The sequence below is a fragment of the Cibotium barometz genome, chromosome 42 (assembly GCF_041138505.1).
Source record: "Cibotium barometz isolate CiBa-2024 chromosome 42, ASM4113850v1, whole genome shotgun sequence".
Lineage (NCBI taxonomy): Eukaryota > Viridiplantae > Streptophyta > Polypodiopsida > Cyatheales > Cibotiaceae > Cibotium > Cibotium barometz.
Window position 1 is genome coordinate 43,876,361 of NC_141087.1, and position 19,215 is coordinate 43,895,575.

A 19,215-nucleotide genomic window follows, 5' to 3' on the forward strand; every position below is an offset into this window, starting at 1 on the left:
TGTGAGGACGTTGCCCTCTTCATCATACTCTGGCTCTGCCATCATACTCTACTGTCCTGGATCATCATCCTCCGTAGGCTGAATGAGAGGAACAGCCTCATTTGCCCGTCTCCGAGGAGTACGGACAGGAAGCTTTCCTCGCCGAATGGTCTCTCGTCGTGAAACTTCTGGACCTGCATCGCGCCCGACTAACGGGAGACTGAGAACTCGCGCACGTGACCTCGTCACACGTCGATCCACACTCTCCAGCTCTCTGTGCAGCATGCGAATAATCTCCTCCTGATCGTTTCTCACAAGCTGCTGCTGCTGCTACTCAGTCTCCTCTGCACTCCCCTCCGAGACCAACTTCAATTTTGATGGATCTGTGTGTTAAAAAACAAAATGCAATTCAGTGTTCACATTATCAACAGCGTAGAAAGTAGTAATTAGTAATTACAAATATTCGCTTGTAATATGTATAAACGCTAGCCCAAAGTTTCAACTTTCTAACCTGCTACGAGCTCTGCATCAATGTCCAACTGCTCATCCTCCTCGCAAATCAAGCCAATGTACGCATCCTTGCCGTGTAGTAGACTCCTGTCATTAAAAAGAGTTGGCTTCTTGTAGAAAGGATGAAGCAATGCAGCCATCGCATGAATGGGCCGACTCATAAATGTCCATCTCTTGTCTACAATAGCCAAGATCTCTTCCCGACTGTAAAAGCATTGACGCAACATTAGTTAACAGGCTGAATTTTGATTATAGTATTTACTATTATACATTATAGTATTATACTAAATATTTAATAGAGTAATCATTACAGAAGCAAGTACATACCGATCAAGCGCCAGTGATCTGCAGCCTCTGATGTGTGTCTTCATCTCTGAGAAGAGATGATAGACTAGGCCCATGGTGGAGCCCTCCATGTCTGTGACACGCAGCAACACATAAATTGGCTGCAATGCTACTATCATAGCCTGCACCTCCGACCAAAAGGACTCATCAAGCACCCGCCGCTGTATGTATCTAGTGGACTCCTCCTGTGCGTGATGCATCTCTCTCCACTTCGGGTCCACTACTGTCTGTAGAAGTGGATCCCTCACTGCATAGAGTCGCTGCAACACAAGATACATATATGCAAATCTGGTCTTCAAGGGCCGCACCATGTCAAGTGTACTGTGACTCCTAAAGATAGCCAATGCCTTGTGCTTTTTGCGGAAAAAAGTAGTCATTTTTGTGGCATCGGAAACAATAGGCAACACCCATGTTAACTTCCCAATGTCCTCCATCAACAAGTTAAGACAGTGAGCTGCACATGGAGTCCAAACAATGTTCTTAAACTCTGCCTCAATCATCTCACCCATAGCCTTGCAATTGGAGGCGTTGTCAGTAATAACCTGCACCACATTCTCTGGGCCAACCTCAAGTATAGCCTGCCGGATGTGCTCATAGATAAACTCACCTGTAATCCGCTCTCCAGCCTTTCCTGCATCAACAGCACGCAAGAAGTACGTGCCAAGGCAAGACGACACAAGAATATTAATGATGTGTCGCCTACGAATGTCACTCCAGCCATTTGAAATGATGGTGCACCCAAACTGCCCCCAACCTGCCTTCACTGGTACCAATGCCTTATCTATCAATGCTTTCTGCTCCTCAAGCGTAGTGGTCCGCATCTTATTGTATTCCAACCCCGACCAATCCTCTGTGTGTCCAACCTGGGCTATGGCTCTGACCATCCTCTGCCATTGCTCAGTCCTCAAGACATGAAAGGAGATGTTGCACTCAATGAGAGTGCGAGCAATCTCCATCTTAGCCACTTTCTGGCGCTCCTTCACCCAAGAAAGAGAGGCCACTCGAGAAGGCAAGGTAGTCTGCCTTGGTGCATGCATCTCTCCATCATCCTCCACATAGTCCTGCTGCTCATGCATGGTATGAGCCCTCTTCCTACTGCCAGTGGGCTGCTCCTCCTGAACCTGTGAAGAACCACCCAAGTCTCCCAAGAGTGCATCATGGAGAGCATCCTGTGTCTGTTGACTACCTTTCACCTTTTTCCCTGCACCCATTGCTGGAAAATTCTCAGCAATCAACTTATCCCTAATGTCCTTTGGTACTGCCTTGCACCCTGCACAGTTATTGGTTGTGCCAATGCCTGTCAAGTGCATAACGACGCGAGAAATGGTACAGGTGAGCTGAAAGTTGCAATACTTGCATTGCCATCGTCGCGTGCCAGATCCAGCTTGCCCTGGCGTGTTGACAATGCGGATCACATTGGTGTGCTCTTGCCAATACGGGTTAGTTGGCTTAGGCATGATGGCTCTTGAGACTTTTGTCTGCACCTGCCAAGTGCACAGCACATATGCAAGAGAAAGAGATAAGACTCAAGACTCAAGAGGGAGAGAAAGAGAGAGAGAGGAAGATGCTCAGTTTACCTACACGCACGCCTGGCGCCAAAGTTCCAACGCTGTGGTCGCCTGGTCTTTTTCAAAAACTTTCTGCTCTCGCCTCTCTGTAACGCACACTCTCTGGAGTCCAATAATCAAAGTTGAAAGGCCTAGTATGTACCCAAAGGCCAGCCGCCAGGCAGGCGCCCATTCAGACACGCACGTCGATTTTCAGCCAAAAAAAACCTCACGTACGGATCGATCCGTACACGTACGGATCCGTACAGTACGGATCAGATCCGTACGTACGTATATATCAACCATGAACCAAGTGTTGAAATACATCTTTACAAGATGATATGGCTCGAGGCACCACTATCAAAATACCAAATTACATCCTTACTGAGGGATGCAATTAAATAGATATCCTATTTTGTAGCACTTCGTGTGTCACTACTGCATGTGACCAAAAATGTCCACTCCTCATGGACTAAATTAGCAGACTACTCTGTGTTGTCATTTGAGGTGTCAGCTATTGCATTACCTGCATCTTTCTTCTTCTCTTTTTCCATCCACTTTCTACATTCATTTATGTAGTGGCCATGCTTGTTGCATATGCGGAAGCCTTACTGTACTGATCCACAACCCTAAGCATGATTAAGAACATTGATGCTAATCAACATGAGATAAGACATAGGAGAGAGAAGAAGAGAGAGGTTAGGTGTCACGTTTTCTTGTATTACTATGGTACAAAAAGGTGACTTGTTGCTTGTACATGATGTAGGGCTATGGTCAGCTCCATAGGGGTGACCTAGGCCCTTTCTACATGATGCTTACTGATTCTAGATGATTTAATGCTCAACTAATGACTTGCTGAATTCTGATTTACGAATTATGCTTATATATGTGGGTTAGGCTCCAGTCGGCCTGTTCGTCTTGGACAAATAATCAAGATTTCTTTGCTTTAATGCTGCACTTGGCTCCACATGCTGCCCAACACCTGCTGCCCCCTCTGTAGAAACCTCACCCGACTGCTGTATGGGCCCTCCTGCCAGCCGACAGGCCCCATACCTTACCTAATAGTGCTGCTGTTGATGTAGATGCTGTAGACCATGCTGGTGGTGCTGCTGAAGATGATGACGCTGATGATAAAGTTCATGGTCCTGATGCTTAGCTACTAATGATGTTAATGTCGATGTGAGGCTATTGATGAGACTACTGATGCTTCTGATACTGACTTAAATGCTGACTAATCAGGGATTAAGATTGTTCCTGCATAGGGTTAGCCATGGCACGGGCGTGCACGTGACAAGGCTTATGACAGTAGTGACATTTGCCGGCTTCTTGGCATCCCCTTTTTCAGACGTGTCATGTCCATGACCAGCCTTATTGGACTAGTGTCCTCTATGCCTAAAGCTCGCTGTTTCCCCCTTGTCCTTGGCTGAAAATGCCCTGTCACCACCACGATTGCTTGATAGATTTGCTCTTGTTTGTTCTTCCTGCAAGAGCAAACCCACAAGTGACGGGTTCAGCACCATTTCATAGAGAGAAGCCCAAATACAAGGGAGGCACATAATGCAAAGTAATGGTATCCAGCTATTTGTCTGGGATAACCTCATCAATGTTCAGCAATTGTTCTTGCAAATCTTTCATTGTAGTGAGGTAGAGTGACTTTCATCCATAGAAAGAGTATCCAATTGCCTCTTCAAGTAGGCAACCTTTGCCTTGTTGCGCACCTGATACATTGCTTCCAAAGTGCCCCATGCAAGCTTTGTTGTCTTGCAGGACCAAATGCGTGGAATGACAGATCTCTTGATAGAAAGGGCTATATCAAAGACATGGCTTGTGCATCCTTGGAATCTCACGGGGGAGTTGCTCAAAGAGCTCCAAGAGCTGAGGTAGAACATCCTACTCCTACACAAGAGCAGCAAGATAGGTGGACGTGTGTCATCACCACACACAATACCCCAAAGCCCTTTGGCTACTAGCAGATTCCGAATCATGAAACTCCATTGGGAGTAGTTTGTTCCATCTAGCTTATCCTCCTTGGATAGCACACCAAATACATCTGTAGCATTTTGAGCCATTCCATGCATGTACAAAGCACATAGAAATACATTATCACTATGTCAGGGACAGTCTTCATGCAAGGGAGATCACTTTAATCTATTGCTTTACACATGATAACATTGTAGATTTGTTTACCAAGGTATTGGCTCGAGAGAAGTTTGAAGCTTTCCGCAAAGCTTTAGGCTTACTCTCCTACAGGGAGTGATCTACATCCTTGTACAAATTCACATTACCTCTACAAGGGGGCTTTGAGGGCATATGCTTATATGTAGTGCTGCATGTGCACAGGTACTAACTCTAGGAGAACTTTTGTTCTATGGGTTTTCCCCCTTGGGGATTTGGTGTGAAAGGACATCTAGACTAGGTTTAATATTATCACTTGTACTTGTCACTTATTATATTATTGTGTGAATATACGGTGCAAGTACTTCTCCCTCTCTCTCTTCCTCTCTCAATCGATTTGCTTCTTGTGTGTGTGTGTGTGAGCTTCCATTGCCCCACAAACCCTAACACTAAGTTCCTGTGAGCCAACAATCTACACTTGATGTTGTCTGGCATAATCCATCCCTGACAAGGGGCTTCCCAGCCTGTGGTTCTTCTGACCTATAGGTGCGTCACAAGCTACATAAAGAACACAAAACGAGTAAAATGGATGCCATGGAACCGCCTAACCTTGCATATGTAGACTAATTCTTTCTATCTGCTATTTCCCTTAGTGCTAGGCTTCATTATGGTTGAGTCTGCCCTGCATCTCCGGAAGTTTGACAGAAACTTACTACGAAGGGATTTGTGTGAATATATGCTCTTGTGTGTGTGTGTGTGTGTGTGTGTGGAGTGCGTGTGTGAGAGCATATCTTGATACAGAGTTCTACACCCACTATTGGGCAATGATGACGTTAGTGGGGATGTCGTAGTATCTAGTCGATACTATGCATAATGGAGTTTATAGTTATACAGTCTTGTGGGTTGACTACCATGAGTATATAACATGCACCTTCCTAAAAGGCGAATTTGGGCATGTTCCTCGATTCATCTAGGTATATAATTCACATAGTTGCATTCCGTACCCATACTCATCCGATGAGTACCTTCAGTACTTTCGGTACCACTCCATATGTACCGTACCTCGTATGGATAAGGTCTTCGTACCAAATATGAGGTTCAATATACAACACTTATTTGGTCCGTTTTTTAACTATTTTAGTCAATGGTCATTGCTTAGTAGTTAATAGATTAGTTTTCATTTCAGTATCACCATTGTCTTTCATGTTATTTTTGTATGGATGCTAGATATTTCTTATTTTACATACATACATACTAAAAAACATGAGCGTACTTGAAGTACTTATCTTGATGCGTACTTTACGTACTCGTACAGTACACGTATCATACTGCACCGTACCTAAAGTACTCAACCACTATGATAATTCAGCCGTTTTAGTGGACATGCAGACATAGTTGTCACAGTACGAAAACACGATACCGTACGGGAATTTTCGGTACGATATGAAAATTTGGGATACCGTACGATAAAATACGGTTTTTTTAATTAAAGAACACCTACAAACATAGACTTTTTCAATTTGGAAGGGTAGAGTCTAGAGAAGTTGTTTCAAACCAAAATTTCATTAAAAACAAGTTTGAAGTGATTACCAAAAGTACATAAAGCATAGAGGTGCGATGTGATCATGCACGCTAGGCGCGAGTACAAAAAAGTGAGTACAAAAAGAGGGCCAAGGCCCAAGGAGAGACTAGACAAAGGCATCACTATCAGAGCTCTCGCTGAAATTATCCTCATGAGAAGAGGACACATCAGTGGCCTTGCTGAAGTCGCCATCGCTAAGAAGGTTGCCCTCATTATCGAACTCAGCTCATGTGAGAAGCCAAAGGGAGCATCCTCATCTGCAAGAGCTGTTGGGTTTTATGCTGTGTATGCACCCAGAGGAGTGCTAGTGATCATCAGTAGATTACTGGGGCACTTTTTACTTCAGTTAGTGGAGGTTTTTTCCCCCAGTTTAGTTCAGTTTCACTTATATGCAGTTTATAAGTGTTTTGGTCCACCCGGCACATTTATGGCCGGACATGTGAACACTTATCTTTTAGGGTCACTATCATGTGGCTATTGTACTTCATCTTTTTGATCATTGAAGTATACTGAAGTCGTGTTCACCCCTCTCTTGGTTTCCACGCCTGATTGTCTTCTGTAAACCCTAACCCTAACACCCAATCCCTTCAATTGGTATCAGAGCATTGAAGCTCTGCCTTGCACTGCCCGTACATTGCCATTGTTGTGCGCCGTACTGAGGTCTCAGAATCTGCTGCCCGTACACACAGCTTGCGCCACCTTCAGCTACACGTGTGCGTTAGCTGTCCGTACATTCAGTCTGCGCTGCCTGCATCGCCTTCAGTTACTATACCTGCCCGTACAGTCAAGCGCAGCCACCATCACCTGTGCGCCGTCAGGTAACCTCTGCGCCTGCTGCCCGTACCTGGTCGCCTTCAGTCGGGTACTGCAAGTCGTCGCCTACAACTACTGTACTGCGCCGCCTTCAGCCCGTACACTTGTGCGCCACCTGCAAGACGCCGCCTGCAGCCTGTCGTACCTGTTCGCTGCTGTCAGCATCAGAACCAGCTCTTGTCAACGCTGGTCGCCTTGAGTACTTAGTCGACTTGCTTCCGTACAGTCAGCGCGCCTGTACCTGATACGCACATCTGAACCTGCAGCTGACGTGTAACTGGTCGCCCTGCTCCGTACAGTGCACAGTACAGCACACAACTGCAATAGTACAGTCAAGGTACCTGCACAGTACAGCCGACCAGATTCTGCTACGTCAACATTCGACTGCAGTTTAGCCTACTGCTCAGCACAGAAGTGGTAAGCATTACACATTTTGAATATTGGGCAATTTTATTTTCTCTGTGAAAATATACACGCACAACAGGCAGATTTTCTAGCAAGGGAATATACAGGTTTTTTGCACAGTTTGGGTTCAGCAAATTTGGGCATTTTTGGGGCATTTTGGCATTGTGTACGCCATTTGCTGCTCTACTCAGTCATTGGTGCATTGAGCTGCACATTCAGAGGATTGAGAGTGCAGGCATATTTGGGTGAACTGTATTCTGTGGAGTACAGTTGTTATCAGGGTTTCTGCTATTGGGTTTTTTGGTAAACAGGTACAACATTGTGTGTAAAGCATAATGGCAAATCAACAACAAAGTGATGTATTCACATATTTGTCTAAGGAAGACAAATTGGATGGCACGAACTACTTGTGGAGTTTTATGCTGAAAAATGTGCTTGTGGCAAAAGGTCTTTGGGATTTTGTTAGTGGTGATGAACCACGTCCAGGTCCATTGGCTCCAGAGACTCCTCCCCAAGGGGGTGCTCGTGGACGAGGACAACAGGTACAGGCTCCAGGACAGCCATTGCCTGTTCAGAGAACAAATGCTCAAAAGACATGGGATGCCAGGGATGCACAAGCTTTGTCACTCATTGCATTGTCAGTACAGAGGTCCATTATACCTCATATTCGTTCAGCTGGCTCTTCACAGAATGCATGGGTGACTTTGGAGCAGATGTATGCTGCTCGTAATGAGGCTAGGATCTCATTTTTGAAAAGAGAGCTGGAAAATCAGAAAATGAATGAAGGAGATGATATGTCTAGCCACTTAAACAAGCTGCAGGATTTGAGAGAGCAACTCATCAATGTGGATGAGATTATTCCTGAGACACAGCTTGTGTCCACCATCTTGCACTCTTTGCCAAGATCTTACTTGGCTTTTCATACCTCTTTGAACCTCAGCATGAGGAATGCTGTTGAACCCCTCATGTATCAGGAACTTGTTGCTCTCTTACTACAAGAGGAGCAAATGAGGAAGAATATGAATATGAACACAAATGCTGAACAAGCATTTACTACAGGTCAAAAGGGGAAAGGAAAATCTCAGCCAAAGAGTGCAAATCAAAATTCAGGTGATGGTGGTTCTTCACAGGATACCAAGAAAAGTGATGGACAGCCCAAGAAGAAGGGCAAATGTCATTACTGTAAGAAGCCAGGTCACTACATCACGGAATGTAGGAAGAGGATTGCCAAAGAGAAGGCAAAGGAAGCTGGGATGTCTGTTAATGATGCTTCTAAAGCTCCTCCACAAACTGCTTCTTTTGTTGAGGACAGGGATTACTGTTTTTATACATGCAGCTATGATGCCTCTTGGTCTTCACAGGCACTCAGTTTGACAGAGCATGCATGTACTTGGTATTTTGATAGTGGTGCCTCAAAGCATATCACATCTCGCAGGGATTTGTTTAGTCATGTTGGCCCTGCCCCTGTTGGCAAAACTGTTCAGCGTGCCAACAATGCTTCATATCCAGTTCGTGGCATTGGGGAGATTCAGCTCACAGCCATTGATGGCTCCATTCTCCGCCTTACAGATGCCTTATATGTACCAGGGATAAAGAAGAATTTGTTGTCCATCTCTTCTTTAGCACATTGTGGAATGCAAGTTCACTTTGATGATGATAAATGCATGGTCAGAGACAAAGCTAATGCCTTGACCTTGATGCTTACTGGTACACTATGTCATGGACTTTATCAGTTGGATGCATTTCAGCCAGTGGATCAGTCTGCTTATCATGCATTCACTCTTACTCCAGCTATGGTTGATGCGGAGTTATGGCATGCTGGCATGGGGCATGTAAATTTTGGTAGTCTTATGCTTATGCAGCGACATAATATGTTTACAGATCTACCTCTCATGGAGAAGCCTCCAGATCACATTTGTGAAGGATGTATTTTGGGAAAAATGCACAGGTTTTCCTTCCCACGTGATCAGGCTCTAAGAGCAACTGCAAAGTTGCAACTTATACACAGTGATCTTTGTGGTCCCATGCAGACGAAGTCATTAGGTGGTTACTTCTATTTTGCAACATTTATTGATGACTTCTCTCGTATATGCTGGGTCTATCCTTTGACACAGAAATCACAGGTATATGATGCATTTTTGGCCTTTGTAGCACTTGCTGAGACAGAGTCAGGATGCAAGGTGAAGACTCTCCGTTCTGACCGAGGGGGGGAATATATGTCACATATGCTGAATTCCTTTCTTGGGAGTAGAGGTATAAAACATCAGTATACTACTCCTTACACTCCACAACAGAATGGGGTTGCAGAAAGGAAAAATCGGTCACTCATGGAGATGGCCAGATGTATGCTAAAGGCAAAAAGACTACCACATATCTTTTGGGTGGAAGCAGTAATGTGTGCTTGTCATATTTTGAATCGATGTCCCACAAAGGCATTGGTTTCTATTACTCCTTTTGAGGCTTGGCATGGCCGCAAGCCTTCTGTATCGCATTTTCGTATCTTTGGGTGTCTTGCATATGCACACATACCCAAAGAGTTGAGGAGGAAGCTGGATGATAAAGCCACAAAATGCATTTTTGTTGGGTATAGCCATGAGAGCAAGGGCTACAGGTTTTATGACCCACTATCCAGGAAGATATTCATCAGTCGGGATGTGATTTTTGATGAAAAATCAGAAATATCCATGGCTGGTTATGAGGCAAATCAGGCTGAAAATGATGTGTTTGAAGGTCTACTACCCATGGAGTTTCATTCCACAGTTGGTGATCCAACTCATGAGGGTACAGGACAGCCAGCAAATGATGTAGGTGGTGCAGAAATTCAGCAGCCAAATGAGCCAGAAGCTGAACCAAATATGGGCCAGCAGGCACCACAGGTCAGACATATACCTAGATGGTATTTGAGGACATTACAGGACAGCCATTTAGAGGGTCCTCTTGCTGGTCGTACTCGTAGGGAAACAAGGACCAATGAGCATGCACACATCATGGATTTGAATCTGGTTATGGCAGCCAGTTTACAGGATGATGATGAGCCTGATTCATTTGTGGATGCACGAGATAATGTGCATTGGAACAAAGCCATGCAGGATGAGCTTGATTCTATTAAAAAGAATCAAACATGGGATTTGGTTGATCTGCCCAAAGGCAAGAAAGCAATTGGTACTAAATGGGTCTATAAGTTGAAAAGACATGCAGATGGATCCATTGAGAGGTACAAAGCCCGTCTAGTTGCAAAGGGCTATGCACAGAAGAAGGGCATTGATTATGAGGAGACATTTGCTCCTACATCCCGTATGTCGACACTTAGGTGTGTCATTGCATTGGCTGCACATCGTGGTTGGGTTGTTCACCAGTTGGACATAAAGACTGCATTCCTACATGGGGACCTCGAGGAGGAAGTTTATGTATTTCAGCCCATGGGATTTGCAGAACATGGTCATGAGGGGAAAGTTTGCAGGCTGAAAAAGGCCTTGTATGGTTTGAAACAAGCTCCACGAGCTTGGTATGCAAAAATAGATGCTTTTCTACTCACTTAGGGATTTGTGAACAGTCCATCAGAGGCCACTCTGTATGTAAAGAAAGAAGAGACAGATCTGCTGGTCATCAGTCTTTATGTGGATGATCTCTTGCTCATGGGATCAAATGATGACAAAATTGCAGCTTTTAAGGAGATACTGCAACAGACATTTGACATGTCTGACTTGGGCCTTGTACATTACTATTTGGGCATACAGTTTGTGCAGGATAACAGAGGCATTGGGTTGTTGCAATCACGTTATGTTGCTAAACTTCTGGAGAAGTTTAAATTTCAGGATTGCAAGCCTATTAGTACTCCTATGGAGCCTGGGATGAAACTGTCACTACAAGATGACAGTGTTTCCTTTGATGCCACTACATATGCTCAGGCTGTTGGGTGCCTCATTTACTTGTGTAATACAAGGCCAGATATTCAGTATGCAGTCTCTCAGTTGAGCAGATTCATGCACAGCCCACGGTTGTCACATTGGCAAGCTGTGAAGCGTGTATTCCGTTATTTGCAGGGTACCTTGTCTCTTGGATTGCTTTATCCTGAGGGGGGTGACATGCAGTTACACGCTTACAGTGATTCAGATTGGGCTGGTGATTTTGATACCAGACATTCCACTAGTGGAAATTGTTTCTTTCTTGGCTCTTCATGCATTTCTTGGCTAAGCAAGAAACTGACCACAGTGGCCACTTCGTCTTGTGAGGCAGAGTACAGAGCAGCCTACACTACTACTGTTGAGTGTGTTTGGCTGCGTCGTCTTATGACTGATATGGACATTTCAGTGGAGGAGCCTACACCTATCTATACTGATAGTCAGAGTGCCATTTAGGAATCCTGTGTTTCATGCTCGCACGAAACACATTGAGATTCACTATCATTTTGTTCCGGAGAGACTCCAGGCAGGAGATATCAGTCTGATCTACTGTCCTATAGATCAGAATGTGGCAGACATCTTCACCAAGGCATTACCACGTCCGAAATTTGAAGCATTCCGCAATGCTTTGAATTTGTTTCCTTTGGGTGGATGATGTACAGTGATCACATATCACTCCAGGGGGGTTTGTTGGGTTTTATGCTGTGTATGCACCCAGAGGAGTGCTAGTGATCATCAGTAGATTACTGGGGCACTTTTTACTTCAGTTAGTGGAGGTTTTTTCCCCCAGTTTAGTTCAGTTTCACTTATATGCAGTTTATAAGTGTTTTGGTCCACCCGGCACATTTATGGCCGGACATGTGAACACTTATCTTTTAGGGTCACTATCATGTGGCTATTGTACTTCATCTTTTTGATCATTGAAGTATACTGAAGTCGTGTTCACCCCTTTCTTGGTTTCCACGCCTGATTGTCTTCTGTAAACCCTAACCCTAACACCCAATCCCTTCAAGAGCGAGTGTAGAGCTACCCGAACCACACCGCACATAGGCATGCAGTATGTCCCTGGAAGCACCACAAATTGTGCATCCACGGCTTCCTACTTGCACTCCTCTTTGCCACTACGTCCACGCCCACGACGAGTGCGAGTAGGTCGTCGATCAAATGACTCGAGCTTTCAATAGATCTCTGCATAGATCCTCTCCTTCTCCTCATCCTGCACTTTCTTAACACTCTCAAGAGTGCCCCCTGTGAGCTTGAATGCATCCACATTCATGTACATTGTACAATGATCAAGTGACAAGCAATGTATTAGAATTTAGTTTCAATAAACATTGAAGTTGTAAATTTGAATGCTTATAACTTATACTCGTTTCACCGATCCCATCTTTTGCATTACGCGACCATGCGCAAGTTAGCGTGGCAATACACTAGCCGCTCTGACTGTTGCGTGCTCAAGCGATTGTGTAAATTCGTGTGTACAAGTGGGTAGGAACTCCAGTTCCTCTCACATGCACCCGAAGAGCAATCTTGAGCTAGGATTCTCAAAGCCACCTTTTGGAGGCTTGAGAGTGCATACCCAAATGTCTCCTACCAAAAGAGGGGCTTCACAAGGGATTCCCTCTTCCAACAGGTAGTAGATGCAAACGTGGCTCCTCCCCTTTGGTCATTGTAGCTTATGAGCTCCTTAAGGAACTTCCCATGGTGATCCTCGAGCAATGCTTTGGGTAAGAAAGCATCTCGGGCTTTAAGTAGCTCCACGTTGGTGAAGAGGGCGAGTGATTTGTAAGCCGGATGCAATAATGCGGCAAGACCATGGATAGATCTTCGCATCCACTTCCATCTCTTCTCTACACTTCTCCTTGTCGATGGAAGGAGAAGTGTGCAACTCCGCTATGGCCTCTCTCATGAAGTGAACGAGAAGGTCCATGGTGGCTCCCTCCATGTCGGTCATCCGCAATACCCTATAGAAGGGCGTGACCGCAATGACAATAGTGCAGACCGACTGCCAAAACTCCTCCTTTAGGCAAAGCCGTTGCATGGCGTTGGCCTCCGTCGATTCTCGCTCATCCCACTCATTCCACATTGTGGAGACCACTGTTTGGCGAAGGGAGGATTTCACATCGTGGAGGTGCTCCAAGAGGAGCCACATGTAGGCGAAGCGTGTAGCTGAAGGCTTCTTCAATTCCAACTTGCTATGTTCGCGGAACATGGCAAGCACCTTCACCTTTGTGGTGAAGAAGGTGACAAAAGAGATAGCTTCGGTCATTACTTCCTTCCTCCATGAGCAAGTCAATGCAATGGGAGGCACAAGGCGTCCATACTATGGAGGGATAGTCCTCCTTGAGCAATTTCCCCATCCGACGGCAATTTGAAGCGTTGTCGGTGATGAGTTTCACCACGTTCTCCGATCCGACCTACATGTCAAATGCACATGAATGGATGCAATGAGCGTATGCAGTATGAGACTTGAGTCATGACATAGCCACATATCACATATACTAAAGCCTAAACTTTAAACTTTAAAGACTTGAGTGCAATTTGAAACTTACCTCCATGATGGCTTGCTTAATATGGCGATATATAAATGCGCTCGAGGTTTTCCTCCCCACCTTTCCAGAATCCACGCGTGGCACAAAGTATGTGCCAAGAGGCCAAGAGACAAGTATGTTGATGATGCCTCTCTTCTTCCGGTCACTCCATCTGTCGGAGAGAATGCTAAACCCATACTTGGACCATGCCGCCCGCACTGGATTGAGAGATCTATCGATTCTCTCCCTCTCATCCACAAGCCTCTTCGTGCCTATGTCATGATAGGAGACGCCGGTCCATCCTTCACATGGGCCCACATTTGCAATGGTTTTTACCATTGACTTCCATTGATCTACCTTGAGCACATGGAATGAGAGATAGCACTCAATAATGGTACATGCAATCTCTATATCCGCTAACCGTTGCCGTTCTCGGAAATGTGATAGAGAAGAAGAGACAACCCTGGTGGCTTGGGCTAGAGGGGCTTTCCTCATGGGAGACTCAAGCCTTTGTCTCTTTGAGGAGGCGGAGGCAGCACCGACGGAGGCGGTGGGAGAGGATGTATCACAATGCAAGGAAATGACCTCATCATCCACCCTTGAGCTTCTACCACTATCACGGTGAGCACCCAATCCACCCTTGATCTTGTTGAAGATCTCATCGGATATAGCAAGGGGAACTTCCTTGCATGGCGCAACTTGCCCTCCCACCTTTTCGAGATGTTGGAGAAGCCTAGTAACTCCACTTGTGTATTGTTTGCCACAATACTTACAAGTCCACCTATATGACTTGGACTTTCCATCGGCTTTCTCTACATGGAGAGCTTAGAAGTTAGAAGAGATGGATAGGCTTGAGAGAGAGAGAGGCTTGAGACAATGAGAGTGAGAGGCTTGAGTCCTTGACTCTTGAGAGAGAGAGAGAGAGAGAGAGAGAGAGAGAGAGAGAGAGAGAGAAATGAAATGCTATATTAACGTCTTCAAAAGGCCAAAGTGACCTATGAGACCAAGGTTACAACCATGTGACATTTGATACACTGTCTGGAAAAGAAAAGAAAGAACTGAAGGTAAGCATCTAGCCCTACAATACATCAGTAGGGAGCATCCGAAAGCAGCAACGAGAGAGAGAGAGAAAGAACTGAAGGTAAGCATCTAGCCCTACAATACATCAGTAGGGAGCATCCGAAAGCAGCAACGAGAGAGAGAGAGAGAGAGAGAGAGAGAGAGAGAGAGAGAGAGAAATGAAATGAAATGATATATTAACGTCTTCAAAAGGCCAAAATGACCTATGAGACCAAAAAGGTTACAACAATTGGTGGATCTGATACAATGTCTGTGTAAGAAAAGCTAAAACAACTAAACAACTAACTGAAACTGAAACAATAACTATGAGAAAAAGTAAGGTACTAGGAGCTCCTAATGGATAACATCTGGGAAGGAAAACTCCAGCAACAAAGGTAAGCATCACTATCCAAAGATGTCTCTCATCGGTCGATGGCGGATATCCTCAATGTCCTCCATGGTGAGTACTCTGACTGGACGTCTCCCATGGCGTGCTACTATGGTGCTGATCCTCTGTTGTAGTCTCTGCCGGTGTCGAGATGGGCCTCTCATCTTGGGGCGCTTGGACTGCCCCAGCTCTATAGCCCGATCAACCAGTGTACCTCTGGTGCGGCTATACTCTGGGGCTAGCTGCAATGCCTGCTGGCCTGATTGCTCAATCTCTGGTTGAAAGAAGTCTGTAATCTGCCTTTGTAGGTGTCTCCCTCTCTGATCCCCTCCCTCTCAAGAGACCCCCTCTATGTCTACGTAGCTCCAGTAGGTATAATCCGAGGCATCTCTGATCTTGGTATCTCATGACTCTGGAAAGTGGTCCGAAACCCTCTCTGAACAGGCAGTGACAACGGCCTCGTATCTCATAATATACTGGACAGTGACATATGTAATGTAACTCTGTCTCTGGCTCCATCTGGCACAATTGACAAATCCTCGCCTCAGCTGGTACTCCTCCGAATTTGCCAGTCTCAATCTCTAGCTGGTGTGAGGATGTGCGCATCTGACCAATAGCACACCGCACCCCATGAGAAAGATGAGTATCCATGTAGCTAGGTCTAATCACAAACCCATCCTCAGTGAGCTGGAGAACACACTGAGTATGGGCGGTATTTGATAGACATGGGGACTGCACATGGATTGGCCATCCTGAATGGCCTACAGAGATTCCCGACAGCGGGCGGGTTCACTTGCTTTCCTTATCGGCATGGTGCTAGTACAGTGGACTATGTTATGGCTCAGCCCAGTCTCATTCCCTCTTTTAAGGATTTTATGGTAGGCACTAGGCCAGTTGGAGTAGCAGTGGATCATGCTATCGTGTCCTTCACTCTCACATTTCAGTTCAGCACAACTCCATTGGGACAGGTCTCCACACACACTCGCTATACCTTTACGAGGGAGAGTGACATCGTGTACACGGATGAGATATAAAGACGCTTATGTGCTGAGGAGCCGGGACGGCCATTAGATGAGCTCACTCAGATATTGATAGAGACGCTTCATGGTGTAGCATCAGAGGCATATCCCCATAGTCAGCCTACACGGAGACGATCTGGGAACATGCCCCAGGACAGTTGGTATGATGAGGAGTGCAGAGAGATGAGGATCAGATAACAAAGAGAGGTGCTCAAGGGTGTTACCACTCACAAATAGTCACGGATTACCTTCCGGCGCCTAGTGCGACGGAAGAAGGGAGGTTATCTTACTCAGTTAGAGAGGGATTTGTATCAGTGCGACGGAAGAAGGGGGCTTATCTTGCTCTAGTGTGACGGAAGAAGGGGGCTTATCTTGCTCAGTTAAAGAGGATTTGTATCAATTATTTATGAGTCAGGACTCAGGCGAGGCATGGAGACTATTCCATGAGCATTCACCATCACCAGCCATTACCTCCACAGAGATTTGGGGTGAGTATGCAGCATCCCTGTACACAGCACCAAGACAGCCACCCCTGCCAGACCCATCGGGGAGCCATGCCCAGAGACGTGCTTTCTTTACTGCTGAGATGGTAAGGAAAGCTACTGACAGGATGAGGACTGGGAGAGCATATGATCATGATGGTTTGGTAGCAGAGCACTTTATTCATGCCAGAGATATGCTTGCAGAGCTTATTGTTATGATGTTTAAGCGAGCCATGTGTGAGGGTTTTCCTGAGACTTGGAATATGTCCACGATTGTGCCTATCTTCAAGTCAGGGGATCCCATACTTCTTGGAAATTATCGTACCATCATGATTGGTTACACATTGGCTAGATTATATGCATCTATTCTTGAGCAGGAGTTGAGTAGATGGGCAGAGAGAGAGAGGGCATACGTGCATCAGGGCAGGCAGTGTTCAGGAGAGGTTTCTCCACTCTTGACCATATCTTGACACTCAGAGCTATTATTGAGGAGGGCAGATCATATGACAGGAGGATTTATTGTTGCTTTGTGGATTTTCGCAAAGCTTTTGACACAGTACCGAGAGCCAGACTGACGCGCAGACTACAGGAGATGGGAGTGCCCATCATTTGTAGACTACTGATGTGCAGACTACAGGAGTTGGGAGTGCCCATCTCCCAAAGAGCTGATTTGGGGAATCATGGCTTTATACAGGACAGTTGTGGGGCAGGTACGTACTACTCAGGGTATATCTGAGATGGTTCACTCCACTATTGGGGTAAAACAGGGCTGCCCCCTTTCTCCCACCTTATTTGGAATGTATGTGGATGAGGTTTCGGACTATGTAGAGCGGGAGGGTGATAGAGGAGCACAGCTAGCAGGGACATGGATTCCGCTGTTATTGTATGCTGATGATATTGTGTTGATCTCAGATTCTCCAGAGGGGATGCAGCGTCATTTGGATGCATTGCACACGTTTGCAGAGGACAGTGGATTGTCTGTTAACCTTGGTAAAACCAAGGTGATGGTGTTTAACACCACAGCACAGTGGGTTAGGAGATCAGCACCCACCTTTACATATGGTCAGGAGACAGTGAAGTATACAGATGCATATACTTACCTTGGTGTGGTTTTTAGTGGCCCACTATTTTCCTTGAGGAGAGCAGCGGAGACCAGATTGACCAGAGCTTATGCAGCATTGGGGAGACTAGAGAGGATGTGTTCGCAGGTTCAGTTTCAGGAACCTCGAACAAAGCTCTGGCTCTTTGACACTTTGGTCACTTCAGCCATGCTGTATGGAGTGGAGATATGGGGACCCTCAGTGGATCACCACAGCCGAGTTGGTAGCACTGATGGATGGAGATGTATGGAAAGGCCCTTGGTTTCTATGATTTCGTGGATGATTAGGGCCAAGGCCTCTGTACCACATGATATTATCCGTGCAGAGATGGCTGCCCCCCAGTAGAGGCACTCACTCGATCAGTCTCCTTTATACATAGCACTTGGGCTCTCCCTAGAGACAGATATGCTCGCTCAGCCCTGGAGTCTTCACGATAGTTGGCATCACAGGGAGACGGATGAGAGAGAAAGAAAGAAGGATATATTAACGTTTGCAAAAGGCCAAAATTGGCCTATGAGACAAACAAGTAGTACAATGATGTTCCTCCGGTCATCAAGAGGAAAATGTGGAGTGAGAATAAAATGTGGAGAGAGAGAGGCTTGATAGTTGAGACTTGAGCAATGAGAGCCTTGAGGGAAGCTTGGGGGGTGGGCATTTTATAAGTATGGGCCATGGCCCATGGCATAGGCAAGTGCCAAGTGCCAAAGACTTGGCCCAACACATGTCACAAGGCGAACAAAACGGCCGCAAAACGGTCATAAAGAGGCCATAAAATGGCGCAGCAAACGGTCATAAACGGGCAGCTCAAACAGTTAGAAATGGCAAGCTTCATTATCGTCCCGTACGAACCTGTTCGTACCAGTACGAGAAACAACTATGCATGCAGATTTCACATTGTGAAGTTTCAGCCGAGTTGCGGCCAGTTGATATTGTGCTAATTCTTTCTATCTTATTGGTGCATTTGCCCTATCAACTACTTATTTGCTGTACTAATTCTCTCTATTTGCTACTTCCCTTAGTGCTAGGCTTCACTATGGCTGAGTCTACCCTGCATCTCCGGAGGTTTGACAGAAACTCAGTACGAAGGGCTTTGTGTGAATATATGCTCTTATGTGTGTGCGTGTGTGTGTGTGTGGAGTGCGTGTGTGAGAGCATATCTTGATATAGAGTTCTACACCCACTATTGGGCAGTGATGACATTAGTGGGGATGTCGTAGTATCTAGTCCATACTATGCATAATGGAGTTGATAGTTATATAGTCTTGTGGGTTGACTACCATGAGTATATAACATGCGCGTTCCTAAAAGGTGAATTAGGGCATGTTCCTAGATTCATCTAGGTAATGTATTAGCAGACATACAGATTCCACATTGTGAAGTTTTCGTCTGAGTTGCGGCTAGTTGATAGTGTGCTAATTCTTTCTATTTTTAGCGGTGC

General features: G+C 45.7%; 2 protein-coding genes across 7 annotated transcripts in view; one reads left to right on the forward strand and one right to left on the reverse strand.

The window, feature by feature from the left end:
* LOC147614517 (F-box/LRR-repeat protein 15-like) overlaps nt 1-19,215 on the forward strand; it is a 95,828-nt gene that overhangs the window by 54,153 nt on the left and 22,460 nt on the right. The window lies entirely within an intron of this gene.
* On the reverse strand, nt 471-4,450 carry LOC147614518 (uncharacterized). The gene is made up of 3 exons (XM_086780348.1): nt 4,100-4,450; nt 817-2,318; nt 471-693 (listed from the first exon to the last, which is right to left on the reverse strand). The coding sequence occupies exons 1-3, from the start codon at nt 4,448-4,450 to the stop codon at nt 486-488; spliced, it is 2,061 nt and encodes a 686-aa protein (XP_086636474.1). The 3' UTR covers nt 471-485.